This window comes from Podarcis raffonei, chromosome 4, assembly GCF_027172205.1.
Source record: "Podarcis raffonei isolate rPodRaf1 chromosome 4, rPodRaf1.pri, whole genome shotgun sequence".
Lineage (NCBI taxonomy): Eukaryota > Metazoa > Chordata > Lepidosauria > Squamata > Lacertidae > Podarcis > Podarcis raffonei.
Window position 1 is genome coordinate 42,175,709 of NC_070605.1, and position 19,304 is coordinate 42,195,012.

A 19,304-nucleotide genomic window follows, 5' to 3' on the forward strand; every position below is an offset into this window, starting at 1 on the left:
GTCTGTTGTATAGGGATGAGAAGACGATCTGTAAATATAAATTGAGGAAAATGCATAAGCAATAAATAAATAAGAATCAATTGACAGAAACCTTCATAATCATTGGGGAGGGGATTGAGTATACCCGCAGTGTGAAAAGACTGAGGAGCAAACACTGCACAGCTGTTGCAATAGTTTTGTAATCTGAGAATCTTTACATTTTTCAAACATTTTAGTTGGTTTGTGGTAGAAATAAGACTAGCAATATATTTTTTTGAATCTATTAAATTTACTTTCTCCACTTCAGGTACACATGTATATTAACAGATTCTATCCATGGGCTGTTAGGCTGCTGAATGAAAAGATAACAACAGGGCAACTAACTGACTTTCAGGTTTGGTGTGTGTGTGTCAGTAAACGAGGGGAATTAAGACTAAGAGAGCTGAGTGGGGGGTGCTCGTGTAATCTCACTGTATACAAGTGACAATAAAGTATTTCAATTTGAAAAACGTCCTTTGCACACAGAGAATTGTGACATGATTTGCAGGGATTGATTTGTAAATAAACTTACTGATGAACAAACCCATCTTCAGGGGGTCTTATTTAATTTGAGCAGCTCAAATGAGGCGTCATGGAGGTCTAAAACAGCATGCCATCCATGTTCTCTCTAATTTGGGAATGAAGAACTTGTGCCCTTCAGGTGTTGTTGGACTCCCACTCTCATCAGCTGCAGCCAACATGGCCAATGGCCAAGAATTACAGGAGCTGTAGTCTGGTAATATCTGGAGGGCATTGCATTGGCTACCCCTACTCTAACCTGTGAAGCCACTTTATTACAGGCAATAACTAGTTTGATATGGCATACTTTGGTGTTAACAAAGCCGTGACTGCTAATAAATGCTCAGTTTTTCTGTAGGGCAGCAATAGAGATCTGTGGCCTCCAGATACCTCTGGCCTACAACTTCCATCATCCGTGACAACTGGTCGTGTTCTCTGGGATGATGAGAGTTTTAGTCCAGCAACCTGTGGATGCCTTACAGGCTCTTCATTTCTTCTGAAGGAAGCTCCAAATTATTTGCCTTAACATATGTTTTCACAGGTACCTGAATACTCAATTCTTGGGCTTGTCTTCTTCTTCTTTTGGAAATAAGCGCAGTGTTTGCTGTTCCTACACATTTTATTGTGGCCTTGCTGATCCCTTGAAACACATAATGATCTAGCTTATATGATTCAATGAGTTTTTGCTACTTCCTTTAGAAACCCCAAGTGAATTTCATCAGGTCTTCTAAGCTTTGATTATTATTTATCTTGTTAGACTTCTCTGTTGAACTATCTGTTGTGGTGGTGGTTGGCTATAACATGCCAATTTTGTCTCTTCGCTCCCATACACCCCAATTTCCCATTTTGCCTAACATCCAGTGTGATGAAGGGATTGGAGAACTTGATTTTGCTTGGTCCCAATAAAAGTATTGGCCTACCTATAATTCATGAATATTGCATGCTGATTCTGATATTTCAGAGTGGATTTCACTTGTATGCTGTGGAAATAGTCAACTGCAATGTCACAAAACACTCCGACTTAGCATTGCTTTCCAAAATCTTGATATGGTTTAATGAACAATTCTGTTAAGCTTACTCAATAGCTTATTTCTTTTCAGAAAGTGGAAGGAATATCTCAACAAGTGCTGCCATCTCTTATCTCTTGTAACATACAGTACAGCTGTTTGGACTGCCTTCAGTCATATGGAGACATCTGCTTACAGATAACACTCCCAGTGTAACCATGATTCAGCTGTTTCTTGACTGTTTTTCTCCTGCAAATAAGTGCCAAATGTGTGGTTTTTATGCTTAAAATCATGTGCTGCTGAAACTTCACTTTTTCTGGCTGAAAAATGAAACTGATGGGATTTCCCAAGAGGTCACTGACAGCTTTACAGCTTTATGCCTGTAAAAAGGAGAAGCACACACACATTGTGCGACTTTTACAATATTTCTGTATGACCATGACCCTTGAATTGAAAAGGATATGAAACTCATCCAGACACTCAGCTTGTTTTAAATGTGCTAACCTATTCAGCAAATCTAGAACATTTATGATTTTTTTTTTTTTTGCCGCTTGTATTGCAGGTAAATGCCAATGCCTCCCTAACAATGTCCTTGGCACAGACACCTTACTGCAAGAAGGAAGGTTATGATCCTCAGAATCCACTGTGTGCCCATGTGATCTTCTCTGGAATAGTTGAAAAGGTACACTGTGATATTTGGGTATACCAGAAGAATATAATGCTCACTGGCTGAGAACTAGAAAGCAAGTTTCATAACACTGATGATATATGCCTCTGAAATATACTTATTTTGAAGTTACCTTCCATGCATTCAAATAATTTATGAAAGGGGGAGTAGAGCTGTGTATGCTGGACGTGTGTCAAAAATCCCTGTTTTACCTTTTATCCCAAAATTGTTGCACATTCCCAGGTGTGAAGTGGGAACCAAATGCTTATATATTTCTCCATGCATTCAGGAACACCAATTGTGTAGGGCTCCAAATCACATGAAATGGTCAGCACACATTCATCTAAAACTGTTCTGGGTGGTTTCCATAACCCTTCAGAAAAGATTTGGGGTGGACAAGGGGGTGCACATGGAGATGAGACAGAATGAAAGTTCCATTTCGCAGCCTGAAGTCTTTGAGCTAACAGAAATACTTTGTTGGATACTTCCCTATGTGTACTTACATGTCATTAATCCTGTTGAACTCAGTGGGACTTAGGTTGAGTAGACATGGACAGGGTTGCATTGTTAGGCAAAATCAAAGAGCTGTAACTTTCTTGAAGAAACCCCATGTGTTTTCTTGTTCCATGTATTTTGGGTGTTTTGAAAAATTAGGAAGTATTGTGTGAGCTTTATAATACCTGACTAACTTCACATAAAATAGCATATCAGAGTATATGGGTCAAGTAGTCATGAAAACATCTTGGTTTGGATCCAGAGGAAGTTAGTCATACTTTTATCTCATTGGTTTCTCATTGAAATGTGACTAACTTCCTCTGACTCCAACCCTGAGTATTCCTTGAATAATGTTTACATGTGCACTCTTCTCTCTCTTTTTCTTGCATCTTGAGATAGTTTGAAAGAAAGTACAAGATACGGTGGTTAACTAATATGTCTGTGAAATTACATATTTGGTAACCTGTTTGGTAGGTTCCGAATGGTACAGAAGCAGACTTTGCAAAGAAGGCTCTCTTCAGTAGACATCCTGAAATGGCTACGTGGCCATCTGGTCATAACTGGTTTTTTGCTAAACTCAACATCACCAACATCTGGGTCCTGGACTACTTTGGTGGAATCAAAACTGTGACTCCTCAAGAATATTTTAAAGCTACACCATAGTAAGTATTCAAGTTACATTGCTTGGGAAATCTTGTTTTTCAGCATCTGATTTCTTTATTCCACAATACTCCTTAAGTGATCCTGAAAGCCATAGGATTTGAAGTGGTCACTTATTTTTATATATATTTGAGAGAGACCAAGGAAGCAGAGGGCTAAGATCTTTAAGGACCCCAACAATTTGAAGGAAAGCAGCAGAAGAGCTCCTATGGAAATGCTGAAATAACTTTTAGGTTGTAAAAGAGACATCAAAGGACAGAACCAGAGAGAACTAGGGTATCAAGGGCGTCAAAGAAGAGCACAGCTATATATCTCTCACTGAAATAAGTGGGACTTCAAAAGCTGAACCTTGGTTGCTTTAAAATGCTATCCAAAAGTTTGGATAGTGTCCGGTAGTGTCTATTCTGATGGGCAGCAGCTCTGTAGGGTCTCAGGCAAATATCTCTTCTAGTCTTTCAGAGAGTGGTCCCTTTTAATTTGAGATGCGAGAAGTGAAACTTAAGACTGTCCATATAAAGCATGTACTCTACCACTGAGCTATGGAATATCCTCTGTGCAGCAGGGCCTTGCAAGAGAAAGTACCAAGACATTAAGACTGACTACATACCATTTTAATTTATTTTTATTTTTATTTTTTCTTCTCTGTAGGCAAGGAAGATGCTTGAATGAAACATTGTCTACTTTTTCACTGGTCACTTTTGTAACAAGAAACCATCCAAAAACTGAGATAATCTTGTAGAATCTCAAAACTGCACATTCCTTTGGAATTCTAAGGGATTGCCTACGCCATTTGAGTGCAAAAAGTATGGATTCCTTGCAAAGGAAATCTTAAATTCTGTGCACAAAAATATTTAGAGTATGCAAATCTGCATACTATGCATAATTGATTCTGCTTTGGGACTTCGATTTTTAGAGAAGCTATTTTTCAAAAAGCTTATTTAGAGAAAAATACAATTGGGGGTACATCTCTGAAATGGAGAAAAGAGAAAAGTGCAGTGGAGAAAATTTGTTGTTGAAGAAACATCCTGAAATGTTCAGCTGTATTCTGGACTTGATCAACAGATTCATGTGTAGCATCATTCGCTGGGTGATTTATGCTGTCAGCTGACCATATTGATAAGGGATATGCCTGCAGCCCTAATTCAGCTAGGGTCAGTTTATGCATATGTGTGCCTACAATACCAAGGCAATATATATTGGCAAGTGAAGTGCAAAACTTGATGTTTCTGTAGTAGTTCAGTAAAACTGCCCCAGTTATGTAGAAAGGGGGTGTCAGTGATTTTAGCAGTAGAGCAGAGCACATGAGTGTGGGCACTAAACTATCTTTCCATCCACAGCTTACCTCCTGCAGCATCTCTCTCTGAGTGCTTGTAGCTTAGCAGAGTTTGCTTGTAGTATTGGGGCTTAACAGAGAGGAAAAGCTACTAGGGTACAGACTGCAGGGTGGTAGGCCTTGGGTGAGCAAAGTGTCCTATGATCCTCAGCCATGTGGCCCTTTGCTGTTATAATTGGATCCTACCCAGACCTTTCTTCTTACGCAATTTGGGGAAGTTCTGTGTTTAAACCCATAGCAATGTTACCACTATGTCTTATTTGACCTGATACCATATGACAGAACTACATGCTTAGCTATATTCACCTCTGTGCCTTATTTACTGCTTGTGCCAAAAAACTCTGAAGGCTTCATTTGAACTTAACATAATGTCAGTTCCATTATGGACCATAATTTTTAAAATCAACTAAATTGTAGTCCTTGATTATAGAGTTTGAAACCAGGTGCTGTAAACCCATTGTTAAAGAAAAATATGATTCTTCTGAGGGCCACAAGATTGATTGTTAACAGTCTTTAATTATGAGATATTCTTATGAGAGTACCACACAGAATGCATTGATCATATGAAACCCTGTTGTCTTACCACAGAGCAGAAAAAGAATTCTAATATATAATGTGGAGCCATGTTCCCATACCTGGTGCCCTCCAGATGTTGCTGGAGTACAACTCTATCCCTGACCAGCTGGCTGGGGCTGATGGGAGTTGGATTCCAACAATATCTGGAGGGCTGCAGGTTAGTCACCCCTGGGGAAGGCTGATGTTGAAGGCATGCTGCTGTCTCTCTTGATGAGTATTGCTTGAAAAGTGTTCTGTCATAGCGGATACATGATTGAAATCTGAGGAGACCAAGCTGACATGACAGAAGAGAAGTGCAAAACCCATAAAGGGTAGTGTGAATCCTGCCAAGGACTTGTCACTTTCAAGGCATCAAATGTCTTTGATCACATTCTTTTCTTCACCCACAATTGTTAAGGTATTAGATAATTAGAATTTTCTGGTGGCTGTTCTTGCTGTCAGGTTAACTAAACAAGTTAGGCCTTAGTCATCAACATGTTTCCTTGGAAGTAATCTTCACTTATTTATAGAAATAACTTTTCCTACCTCTGATGTGGCTACAAATGGCTTGCATATTTTTATCTCGAGAAATTACATAATTGTGTTGCACATGGAAGTTCTAGCTTCCATAATAAATCCATAGTTAAACAGTATGGAAATAAAAATATATTCTTGGAAATGAAGTTGCCCTGTTTCTTATTATGTGCTGTATTTCATATTTGTGGGGGAGAGAGGAATAGAGGAAAATTTCTAACAGTGTAAATTGTCTGAAAGTGTGTAAAATGTGTGAGTTAAACTTACAGCATATTTTCCAGATCAGATTTTCTGATGCCTGCCATGATTTTTAAAGAAAGACATAGATTTTATTGTGAAACTTAAATCTGATAACTAATATATAATCTGGTGTTTTTCCTCTGTATGCTTCTAGTTTGCAACATTTCTTTTTTGCTTTTGTACTAATTGGGTAAGTCATTTCAGGAGAGTCTGATTTGGCTTAAGCAGTATGATTTAATGCTTCCCTCTTTTATACTGACTACTACCTAGGTTTCATATTCATAAAGGTAAAGTGGCAAGTGTTGGGAAAAGATCCCCTGATAGATAAACCATTTAAACTAGAGGATAATACAGTGGTACCTTGGGTTAAGTACTTAATTTGTTCCGGAGGTCTGTTCTTAACCTGAAACTGTTCTTAACATGAAGCACCACTTTAGCTAATGGGGCCTTCCACTGCCGCCGCACCGCCAGAGCACAATTTCTGTTCTGATTCTGAAGCAAAGTTCTTAACCCGAGGTACTATTTCTGGGTTAGCGGAGTCTGTAACCTGAAGCGTATGTAACCTGAAGCGTATGTAACCCGAGGTACCACTGTACTTCTGGGAGTGGCCACTGGGAGCAGTCAGCTGTAGTCAGAAGTACCAATGCCAGCCTAAGAACATGAAAAGAGTCTACTGGATCAGGCCAATGGCCCATCTTGTCCAGCATCCTGTTCTCACAGTGGCCAACTAGATGCCTATGAGAAGCAGATTATTCATAATACGCAAATGCTGCACTTTGAGGCAGCTCACTTGCCTGATCTCTCCCAATCTAAACACTATGGAGTATGTGCGTGTCTGGGGAAGAAGAAAGGTCTAAATATTGCAGGGGTTTTGTGGAAGCACAAATTGACTTTCTGCTTTGCACAGACACGTACTGTGTCTGTGAAGGATGAGCCATCCAGAGTTTTCTACTGCTGTATTGGTGTTCCCAACTGCAGCCTGTTACTTTTCCCCTAAAGTGAGAATGGCCTGCTCAGGAATCTTACTGTGATTAGTGCTACAAGCTGCACTCTGCTCCCAGTGACCTTGCTAGGGCAAGCGGAAGCATGATTGTTTTGCTCCCCCTGCTTCCCTTGCCTTTAAGTGCATAATTATATTGACATTCTGGTTTGGATTTTCTGCTGTGACAAAGGTTACACAACTGTGTCACAAATGCAATCAGTTCTCATTGACAACATTATTTTGTGTCTGCTCCTGTTCTTGATTTGAGGCAAGGAAGAATCAAAAGGAAATGAAGAAAAGAAATTCTTCGCTTAAGGCAGTGGAGTTTCCCATCAGAAAGCTGGATATTATTCATAACTGTCATATCAGCGTTGAACAGAAGAGGGTGCCAAACACTGTCAGATTATTTTGTTTGATCAATGAAGTTTTACAGCCTTTACTTTAAAATAGATTCACTTTTAAATGGAATCTAGGCACAGATTTTCAGTGAGAACAGAAGGAATCTGGGGTGCTGGTGGCCTCTTACATTAAACCTCACTCACTTTTGATTTTTCATTTCTTCGACAGTATAACCTTTTATTGGAATACTATGTACCCCTCTAAAGTCCTTGCTGGAAATAACGTTGAAGATTGATTCTCGTTATGACCTCAGTTTAACATAAAAATATATCTTTATTGGTATTGCATTCCAAAAGCAGTCCAGTGCTGTAAGGGAAGCGCTGTAGCTCAGTGGTAGAGCATCTGCTTTGAGTGCAGAAGGTTTCAGGTTCAGTCTCCACCATCTCCAGACAGAGCTGGAAGAGACTCCTGTCTGGAACCCTGGAGAGCTGCTGTCAGCCCATGTGAACAATACTGATCTAGATGAACCAGTGGTCTGGCTCTGGATAAAAGTAGCTTACTACATTCCTTGGATCCCACAGTAGTGCTGTTCAGATGTTCAAAGAACACAAGGAGGCATAATATGTGTAAAGGGTGTGCCCTACTCACTGCATTGAGTGGGAAGATCTGAGGGTGGGATCCCAAGTGTGCTCAGTTGAAGTTTCTGCTTAAAAGTCCCTAAAATATCAGAAGACCACTTCAAGTAACTCAGAGCAGAGCTTTCAGTGCACTTGCCTCTGCTCCATGAAACAGCATCCCTGCTGAGATATGACAGGTGCCCTCTTTCTGTACAATTGAAGCATTTGCGACCAGCTTTTCCATCTGGATGAAAAGGTCTACCTTAAGTGTTCATTTTGCATTGCTTTTAGAGCTCTCATCAGTTGGTTTTGTGTATTGTTTTAAAAATTATTTTAGGTGCTTTTATGGTATGTATGTAAATTGCCTTGAGGCATACGTAAAAGGGAATTAAAAAATAATTTTTCTGTGATTAGTAACCATGATAATAAAGGGTTCCTGATTGCAAAGTGTAAGCATGAATGAGCTTAGAATTGCCTTTCAGGCCTTCTCAGTCAACATGGGGGGGGGGTTAGGGGTAGAGGGAATGGGAATAGTGGCCCTGTCCTCCCTACACATTTTATACCCTTGGTGCCAGATTTAGGGCTATGTGGGCAGTTCCCCCGCACAGGGCACCAAGCCAAGGAGGCGCAAAACTATGACATAGTGCCCTTGAGTGCATGCACAGAGCAGGTGGTTAAGGGTGGCGGAGGACACTAAATTTTGTCCTTGCTCAGGGCACCATATTACCAAAGTTCACCCCTGATATTCTCATGTGTTTTTTGAACACTTGATCAGGGCAAATGTTGACTTAAATTCAGCACTGGACTCCTAATAGGAAACCCTTGATAAGAGAGTGGATGAAAACTATAGGTGAACTAATAGGCCCATAGTAAATGATGGAAGGAAGTTAATGTACCCCCAGTAGCCTATTCCCCCCCTTAAAAATGTGAATAAAAAAAATCAGTCCTGTATCATGAGAATGCTAGCTCCTGTGTCAACTTGGAACAGAGTTAACCCCAAGGTAAAATTAACTCCTGGGGTCTGAGAGCACCCCCTGCCTCCCTGGGCAGTGATTTGTAATCTTTTAAAAAACGTACAGAGAGGAATTCCTTTTCTTGTTCTAGAAAAACTGAAAAAGCCTACTCCTGTGCTCTAGAAGTGCTATAACCACAACAATTAAAATCTGCAAAATGCTGAGTTGTATCTCTGTTCCATTTTTAGAAGCTTCTGGGAATAAAATGGACTCCAGTTAGTTTAGGTGCTTGCTAGTTTTAATTTCCAATGTGTTTCAATAGGGGAAAATCAGTCCCATTATCAGGTTCTTAACCTGTGGGTCCCCAGATGTTGTTGGACTACAACTCCCATCATCCCTGAGCTCTGGCCTTGCTAGCTAGGGGTGATGGGAGTTGTAGTTCAACAATATCTGGGGACCCACAGGTTGAGAAAGGCTGGACTATGTTTAGCTTCCTGAGGAGGAGGAGGAGGACATGGAACATCACAGTACAAGCCTGCACATCCCCAACAGCAGCGGCAAAAAGGGGAGTCCTTGTGCCCACCAGGCCTAACCAACATGGTCCATGCACTTCTTTCAGGCAGTGTGCTTGCTGAAGGGAGATGGGCTCTTCTGAGCAGGCTGTCATGGGCCAGAAGTCAGCTTCACCTGCTGAGCAGCAGCCTGAAGGAACAGAAGGCGAAGTGACTCCACCTGCTGCTGATCAGCCTTCTTGCTCCTGATGAGAACCAGCTGGCTCCAGCTTTCTTAAGCAGGGTTTCCAGCCTCAGTCAGTTGCTGGAAACAATATTTGTTGTTCCTGGTCAGACCTTGCTGCTGCTTGCTTTTCATGAGCTTGGACTCTTGGCTTTCTTGACCCCCGGACCGTCTGACAGGCAAGTACCTCCCTGAAACTTGACTGGTTGACTGGCCTTGCTCACCACTCAGCTCTGTTGTGGCTGAGCAGCATGGGACTAACGGGCAGAGTCACTGAGTCCATATATATATATATGACACTGTCTGCCAGCAGTGCTGTTAGCTGAGACCGTGTGGTGGTAGAGGATCACCAAAGAGGCTGCATAGGGGCCTGGCAGAAATGATAGGCCGCAACATGGAGGTTGAAGCTGCCAGGTGGAAGGACTTCAATATGCTGCTTTCCATTTCTAGGCCTATTCCTGGGGATAAGGCAGCCCAGGCAGATGTGGACATAGGCAACTGAGTGCCAAGTATCAATGGGGAGAACATGAGCATCTTGGCCCACATTACATGCATGTTTTTTCTTCTGTGCTTCAGAGTCCAGAATCTCCCAGACAACCCTCAGAAGGTCTGGATCTGTCTTCTGTACCCACCTTGAAAGTGGGGTGTGGATATGGCCCTGTTGCTCTGAAGCCTGCTCCCATCTTGGGCCCTGCCAGTTGTCCATCCTGGGCTGTGGGTTCTTCCTTTACTGAGCAATATGCCTCAGATGAAACTTTTACTAAGTTTGCATGAGATCAAAGTCAGGTGCAAAAGAGACAGGGAAGGTAGATCTTATATTTAAAATAAGGAACAGGGTACTCTTGCTTTCAGTACCAAAGTTCAGCGCTACCGTACCAACCTCCAGTCCCAATTTTCTTTATTTTAGCAATTTTCTTTATTTTATGGGAGGGATCCTGACTTTTTATTGCTGTTGTTAAATGCTTGGGAGTACAAAACCCTGGCTGATCTCTACTGCAAATTGCCCAGAGATATACTAGTAGGTCCTGACCTACCTTCTTCCCACTCTTGGTCTAAGACAGGGGTCAGGAACCTTTTCCAGCCGTGGGCCAATCCACCATCCCTCAGACCAAGTGGTGGGCTGGACTGTATTTTTTTTTGGGGGGGGGGATGAACGAATTTCTATGCCCCACAAATAACCCAGAGATACATTTTAAATAAAAGCACACATTCTACTCATGTCAAAACACGCTGATTCCCAGACCGTCTGTGGCCGGATTGAGAAGGCAATTGGGCCGCATCTGGCCCGTGGGCCTTAGGTTGCCTACCCCTAGTCTAAGGGATGAGAGACACTTGAGATAAAGTGTATCTGTTGTCATCTGTGAATCCAGCACCTTGTTAAAATATGGAACATATCTGATACCTTGTATATACAACCTGTTACACAGAGGATTTTCACATCCATCAAATTTTGACGTGGACTATTGGGATCTAGCTGAAATGGTTGCTTTTTCAGTGTAATACAGATTCAGCCATTGCTGGTTAAAACAGCATTTGACAGGCCACTTTATAATGAAGGCCTGGCAACAATGGATTGTAATCTTAAAATGCTAGTGTATATATAATCTCCTCTTAAAATGTTTAGTGCCGCTTGAAGAGAAATGTAATGAACAAGTGATTAAATCGGCACTGTATGGGAGTGCTCTCACTTCTAGTACCATACCTGTGCATTTTTTCTTTTTGGGCATGTCTGCTTGTATGCATGTCCCTCTCTTCCATTGCCTGTCAAGTAGCAAGAGGCAGGCAGCTATTAGGGGTGGGGATGTGCTTCAAATGATACCTATTGTTCAGAGAAACAAGGAAATGTGTAGAGTATTTCTTCCAGGAGTGGCTGCAGTAAAATAGAGTCATGGATTCCTGTTTACTTTTGTATGCTCTCCGGGGATTGGTCAGTGTGCAGGGTGGAGGTGAGATAATCCCTTTGGAAGCAGCAATTAATATCTATTTGCTAGCAATTGCTGCATTTTGAGGAGATTAGCACAGTGGAACCCAATTATAGCAGTGAAACTTCCCTGTAAGGGGGAGACGTACATTGTCAAACAGTAAAGCAATTTGAAGACTACGATTCCATTAAACTTTCTCAATATAAATGACTGGTTTGTGCTCTGTGGATGAGATTGTTCTCGTTTTCTGCACAACAAATCACCTGTGTACCCCACTGAGGGTTACCAACTTACTCGCCATACTGTGCTACTTGCTACTTAGCGCCCATTATCTTTGTGTGAGCATCTCTAAAATCGGCTTTAAGTATTAGCTTTGATTTTCCTCCCTGGGACTAAAATATGATCATTTTTGACTAAGCATGAGCTGGGCTCCGCGGGAGACTTTTTGAGAGTGCATTTCCCCAAGCTTTACACATCTCCACCTCCTGCTCACAGGTGACAAAGTTATTCATTTTGCCTGCCAGCCCTATTTGTATTAAGTGGCCTCAGGAGAGCCTGTGCATAGGCAGCTGGCTTGTTCTTAGCTGCAGTTTGTGAGTGATGATTATGGATAAGCTGTCTGTGGTAACAATACATGAGTTATTTATAACTCCCAACTTGGTTCTGACGTAGGTTTGTTTTTTGACTTTTCATTTATTTCCTGTTAAAGCTTCAAACCCTGTGGTTGCCGTTACTCCAGGCAAGAGCACTACACAAGAACTGAAACACTGAGCGGTTATCTCTGAGGATGAATTAGCTTCCTAAATCATATGGGGCAATGCAAGATCTGTGTGTTTTTCTCCCCGTGGCTACATATTATGGTTGTGTATTGAAGTGTGTATTAATATTGGATTTTACAGGTCCACTGTACCTATGTTGATTTGACACAAAGCTGTCTGAATATGCAAATTCTGGAATGTCAAAGTCTGAAAAGTTGAGGGCACCTGCATATGAAGATTTATTTACTGAATGATAGGAAAGCGTCCACTTTGAATTGAACGGTTTGCAGTTAGACATGTCGTCATAGTCATGAGTGAGACAGCTCACTCATTTACATGTTTTGCAGGGTTATATGGTTCTGAGGCGGAGCATTTATATGGACATATGGTTACGGCTCAGGAGCTGCTCTTGTGTAGACATAGGTTTACAGAATCAAATATTTGCACAGATTTGTTTACATATTCTTGTTTTTTGTATGTTTCAATTCAGAACCAGATAATGTAATAGAATATGCTAATTATCACACTGCAGTAAGATTATTATTTTTTAAATAATAACAAAATCCCTTTATAGGTGCTTTTATGAGGTAGATCTGTTCAACAGTGTCTTCTTTCCGCCCACTCCAACTCCTATAGCACATGCTTGATTGCTTGTGGAAATTTCTTCTTACTACCTAAAATGACAATGTTATCTGTTTCTAAGGGGCTTGTTTATCATTTTGGAATTGCTGTTCCTTGTTCAAAGTGTTCAAACAAACCATGCTATAGCGACATCTAGTGATGGAAAACAAGTATTACCACATTAGACAATAAGGGGTACAAAAAAAAAAGAATTTGTGGATCACATTGTTAGAAATAGTGAGGGATATACTTGTGTTGTGGTTCTGGGTACCTTTGTCTTGGTGGTGATGGGTGATTCTTACCCAGCTGAGTCAATCCATATCTGAAAAGTATCTCATTTCCTATACTAGCTGGGGGTTTAAGAACGACAGAAGAGGCTCTCCTGGTGGTTCTGCCATTTTCAGAGTTTAGCAGCGGTTGCTTGTGAGAGCTCTCTCAGTGATGGCCCCAAGAATGTGGAACTCCGTCCCCATAGAGGTGTGTGTTGCATCATATATTCACAGCTTTTGTCAGTTGCTAAAAGTATATCTATTTACCTTGACCTTTGAATGTTGAATTTTTTTTTTGTATCTTCCCTATAATGTGCTGTTTACAGTGGTACCTCGGGTTACAAACACTTCGGGTTACAGACTCCACTAACCTGGAAGTAGTAACTCGGGTTAAGAACTTTACCTCAGGATGAGAACAGAAATTGTGCGACGGCGCTGCGGTGATAGTGGGAGGCCCCAATAGCTAAAGTGGTACCTCAGGTTAAGAACGGACCTCCGGAACGGATTAAGTTCATAACCAGAGGTACCACTGTATTGACTTTGGAGTTATTGGTGCGATTGTTTTTTTGCATTTATATCTTGTAACCTAACCTGGGACCTTCCAGTTAAGGGCAGGTAAGAAATTATTCTTACCGTAACTACATTAACTTATACAATGACAGCTACTATTAATTCCATTATGTCATCACAGAAATATGTTTCCTTTCCCTCTGATGGAGGAAAAGATTCCAGGATCCTGATTATCAGGAAGCAAAGCTGTTCTTCACCCTAGCTGAGAAGCATTATTAGTGCAAGGAAGAGATCAATTCAAGGCAGGAACATACACACACCCTTTCCCACCCCATCGCTGTTGGAAGATTTTGCAGCAGCAGATGCTTCCCAATGATAAGTACTTTGATTATAGCAAAGTAGCTGTTGCCTGTGAACATTCATTGACAGTACATAATGGTATATCTGTCTGTGGAAGCATAGCCTATCCTGGGAAAATTACCCCTCTTAGACGGTTGCTGTCAACAACAGGTGCACCTTAATTCCTCTGAGTATAGTTAAACTCCCACTGTAGGCTAGACAAACCCAATATAGGATTGTGGCATTAAATCATTTTCTTTGGATTAAACATAAGACAGATCTATGTACTGTTAATAGTAGCATGGGAGGGACAATTTATTAGGTACATCTCCCTACAATGCAGTACTATGACAGCTAGGGCTGCCAGATGTCCTTTATTTAAGGCATTCCTCTAATTTTGAATCACATTTACTTTTTCAGTCTTAGATGCACACCACACCACACTACAGCAGTAAGGTTTTTGACATCTTGGTCTGGCAGCTGATCTGATTTTTGGAGAAGCTGTACCTAATGAAATTCTCTTTTCTCTTGGTTATCAAAGACATGGGAATGCTGCCTTGTACTGAATTGTGTGACCCTATTATTTTGACAAAGAACTCTTAAAATACTCCTAAGCATGGAAAGGTTAAATATGAGACCCAACTACTCTGCCTACAAAAAAAGGAGAATGCATAATCTCAATCAAGTATTTATTAGTAGGAGGAGGAGAAAAAAAAGTGCACCTGTCTGGGCAGCTCACAGCCCTCTAATAATTAGTCTCAAATGGTTAAATGAACACTAGTCTTAATAAACTGCAATTGTAAAGAAACAATAAAAATGCAAGAAGCTTGATGGTGCTCCAGTTTTATATGCCACCTTTTAAATAGTTCTCTACCATTCTTGCACTTTGCTTCATTTCCCCTGTTATGTACTGAAGTTCTCACCCTGGGCCAGCAGGGGGATACTGTAGATAGTTTTCACTCAGGTCAACGTCAGTTATTTTAGGCGGGAAACCCTGGGTTGTTGTTGCTACAATGTTGACAGCCGGCTGCCTATAAAAGCAGGCCGGCTGAGCTGTTTGTTGTTCAGTTCTGTCCAGCTTACAAGTAAAGAGCTGCTCTGGAGAAATCGCTGTGTCGTCTGCTATGTTCGCCCACAACTTAACATCCCCCAAGGCCAAGGGGGCTGGCCTATTCACAGGCTAGCCATATTCTTGCTTTGTCCAATGTGCTCAGTGTGGCTTACTCCAAAATAACTGCACATAAGGCTGTGTACATACAAAACACATCCCACCCAAAGAACCCTAGAGACTGCAGTTTGCACCTCACAGAGCAGCAATTCCCAGCACACTTAGAAAACTACAGATACCAAAATTCTTGGGGTCTAGGGATATGCTGTGAAGGTATGGTGATTACGGAGCCTTAGCAGCATGACCTTAAACCAGGAAATAAATGATCAACCCTGTTTTCTGATCCTTAAAACTCTTCCTACCTCACTTCATTGAAGTGAGGCAGCCTTCAAAAGAGTTATCTTTAATAAACAAGGGCAAATTACGTAACACCATAAACTTGGAATCAAGCTGGCCATAATGTAAAAGGGAAGGAACATTTGTTTGAAGAGGAATTAGGAGGAGAAAGGAAATAGGCAGGCAAGCGCTTACAAAGATACTGTGATGGTAGAAATTGCAATTGTGGGACAAATGGACTTTTCACGGAGCAGATGCAGTCTCCTTAGGAAGGAAATTTTGCCTTTGTTCATTTACTAGAGGGGTTCAAACTGGGCGGGTGATGCCAGCCTGTTTTCTCAGTGATGAGGAATTGTCATCGTTCCCCCCCCCCCACTTGGTGCTGATGCTTTGCTAGGGACAATTTAAAATGTACATATATTTAAATGAATTTCCATGCAAATGAGCAATGACTGCTTCCCCCACCGCCCCCACAAGAGGTGGGAACATTATTTGCACATGTTAATTAATTTAAATGCATGCACATTTTAAAAAAGCATTGCATAGAGTAGATGCTGAACTACAAAACCAAAGTAAAGTGATGGGGGTTGGGTGGGCAGTTCTGGCCAATGCAAGTCAGTGTTGGCCCAGGGCAGTTTGCTGTTTGCACTGTCTTCAAGGGCCAACTTAAAAATCTGCCACCCTTCAGACACCTAGTTATGCCTTTATTTCCCCCACTCCTGCCCCACTCCTTTTGCATGGTAGGGCTAGCCCTGGTTTAAGTCTAGCTTGTTGTAAAATCCTGACTTTTATTTTATTTTACCAATATGCATTTTTCCTGCATCTTGTAGAAGTAGTGCCTGTTTTCAAAGTTATGAAGGGCACAGAATCTACCATGAGGGCTTTGCTCACAGTCCAAACCAGAGCTCTGTGTGCTAAATAATTTGAAATTGGTGGGCCTAAGGGCACTGAACTGCTGGTTTGAACGTGCCCACTGTCTACACCTCACTTAAAAATATATTGAAAGTGCATTGGGTTTTGTATTGGGTAAGCCTATAGACAGAAATATATTCTCAGAAAATCAAGCATAGTTGCTTCCTGACCGCTCTGAGGCTCGTCATTTGAGGCTACTGTTGTTCTCCAGTACTGCTGATCAAGGGGAACTTCTAATTTATGTATATTCAAGTGAATTAGCATAACTGATTGGTGTTGTGTGTCTTTTCCTCCCTATTAACAGCTGCACAAAGCACACAGCTAGTCTAATTTAGCACAGCACCTAAATTGGCATTGTACATTGTTTAAGAATATAAGCTATATGCTGGAGATCCCTGGTTGAAACCTCATGAACTGAACCAAACCATTACATTCTAGCCCCAGCCTCCTATTTGAATTCCCAGGATAATAGTCCCTTGCAGGGCTTTTGTTAGAATTCCATGGAGAGGGTGTATTTGAGTACTGAAGACAAGAGCTGCATTGTAGTTTCTACTATTAATAACAAGTTTGTGGTAAGGCAGTGTTGTGACTTCAGGTAGGAACTAAATAGATTCAAGCAACTGAACCAGTTCACACAACCTCTTTGTTCCATTTGGACTGAAACCCTAAATATGCATAGGACTGACTTCTGAGTAAATAGGAATAGGCTTGCACTGAACAACTATTGCAAAGAATCAGTGGTGAGGTCTGGGGATCCTGGAGGCAAGGTCAGAGGTTGGCATGGTTGGGCCCCTGCTGAGGCCTGGGATCCCACTGCTGTGTACCTGTTGGCCCTGCTGCCACACCTGTTCACCATTGTTGCCTGCTCATCTACCATCTAGTAAGTGTGTGGTGACACAGCAATCATAAGAGAGCAGCTGCTCCTGTGTATTTGTTCACCAGCTTCACTCTGGAGAACCCACTGCGAGTCTGTGTAGACAACACTGAGCTAGATGGACCAACAATCTGACTCTGTATACAGCAACTTCCTATGTTTATATGATGGGAGATGAGGAACAGCATGTCTTCCAGGAACCCTGAGGCTCAACACCTTTCCTCCGTTTGCTGGTAGCTGCAAACGACTGCAATCCCATCTGGATTTGATTATTAGTTTGGGCATTAAAGTCTGGTAACTATTTTTAAAAAAACCCACCTGTGCTAGCCTTTTCTCAATGGGGAATTGCAGTGGGGGAAGGATGATAGCTCAGTGACAGAGCATCTTAATTAAAGTGTGTCTTAGGTTTAATCCCCAGCATCTCAAGGTAGGGTTGGGAGAGTCCCCTGTCTGAAATCCAGGAAGGCTACTACCAGTTGGTGTAGACAGACCTGAGGTTGATGGACCAGTGAGTCTGCCTTGGTACAAGGCAGCTTTCTTTGTTCCTATACCAGAAACATAGTCAACACCACCCTTTTTTAAAAGCAGACGCAACATCTATACAAATCCTCTTGTAAAGTGAGTAAATTAATGTCTTTAATGAGATGTCTTTACCTGTTGAGCTGCTGTCAGCTGCTTTTTAAAAAAAAAACTCATACTAAAAAAAAAACCCCTAACAAAGTTCTAAAAACTCTCAAGCTTTCTGTTTGTGGAGCAAAAGGAGGTGTGTGTTTCAACTAGCTTGCCAGCATGTGGACTCCGAAAGATCTTATGAGCTTTGCACTTCCTGTGGAGGCAGGGAGAAGAACAAAGCCAGTGAAGGTGCCTTTTCTTTTCCTTTTCTCCACTATCTGCTAAATTGTAGCCTCCAGCCTCCCCCCTGCCCTGCGACCTTGGGGGGAGCAAGATGAAGTGTAAAGGAATCCTCCTCGCCGCCATCCTGCAGGCATGGACCCCAATTACAGGTAAGGCTAGCTTTTCATATTTTGGTACGAAACCCCTTTGAAACTCCTTTCTAAATGGAGGCAAGAGGACGCCGCGGTTGAATATGATGCTCCCCTTGTAGCAGGAGGGGAGTCTTGGTTTGAGCTTCTGCCGTATGTGCACCCTCTTAGTTACAGCTAGTTATGATCTAGTGGGAAAACTGCAGCCCCATAATTAGTTTTAAAAGTACAGCATATATTGGCGCTTTGTGGGCTGGTGAGGAGCACGGGTGGCATAAAAGATAACAAACCATATCTGGAGGTGTAAACTACACTGTGGCCTGTTGGCGTCTGCATGCAGAGGTGGGCAGGAAAGAGTATCTCTGGAATTACTGACCACTTGCTAGTTCCTCCTTTGCCCCTGCAATCATCCGTAGTAGAGTTCTGTTCCTCGTAATGGCCAGACCACAAAGCATCCCAATTATCCTCTGGATGAGAACCATTGCTGCCGTTCTTGAAACTTGGTTAAGGGAGGAGCTATCAAATTCCAAGTTGTTAGGACTTCTAAAGAAGCACATATTGCTCCCATGGTGGGGGAGTCCTTCTCCAAAAGAAGCTGGCAATGGTCAAACTCTGAATTGATTCAGACATTGGAGGGAAATAAGGAAGCAGCAATGGCGTGTTTGAATATAGCAGCTGCTTCTATGATTGGACTAAGATGCTATGCACATATACTTTGTCCTTAACATAGTGGGGCTTGCTTCTGAGTAAGTAAGATTGAAACCATGCTGTATGCTTTCATCTTACCCAACTGGGTAAGATGGAAATCCAGCAAACATTTCACATATTTAGCATCTCTGTGACTGCAATCTTGTGTGCTCTTAACCTGAACGTAAGCGTCATTGATCACAGTGGGACTTGCACGTCTGAATAAACAAGCATACACAAGCCATACAAATGAGCACAGATGTATGTCCTAATTTTGTGTTAAAACAAATCTGTAAACTTTGGTTTGTGTTTCAATATCGGTTTCCAAAAT

At 41.7% G+C, this 19,304-nt stretch overlaps 1 protein-coding gene across 4 annotated transcripts in view; it reads left to right on the top strand.

The window, feature by feature from the left end:
- LOC128412884 (protein CREG1-like) overlaps window positions 1–19,304 on the top strand; it is a 64,641-nt gene that overhangs the window by 2,364 nt on the left and 42,973 nt on the right. The window contains exons 2-4 of one of the 4 annotated variants that reach the window (XM_053386404.1): window positions 2,107–2,226; window positions 3,181–3,368; window positions 9,539–9,780. In XM_053386404.1, the coding sequence (XP_053242379.1) occupies window positions 2,107–2,226; window positions 3,181–3,368; window position 9,539 (309 nt within the window). In that variant the 3' untranslated portion in view covers window positions 9,540–9,780. Of the gene's footprint in view, window positions 1–2,106; window positions 2,227–3,180; window positions 3,369–4,014; window positions 5,934–9,538; window positions 9,781–18,083; window positions 18,308–19,304 lie in introns of those variants that run through there. The other 3 variants (XM_053386401.1, XM_053386403.1, XM_053386405.1) reach the window with 3 other exon arrangements.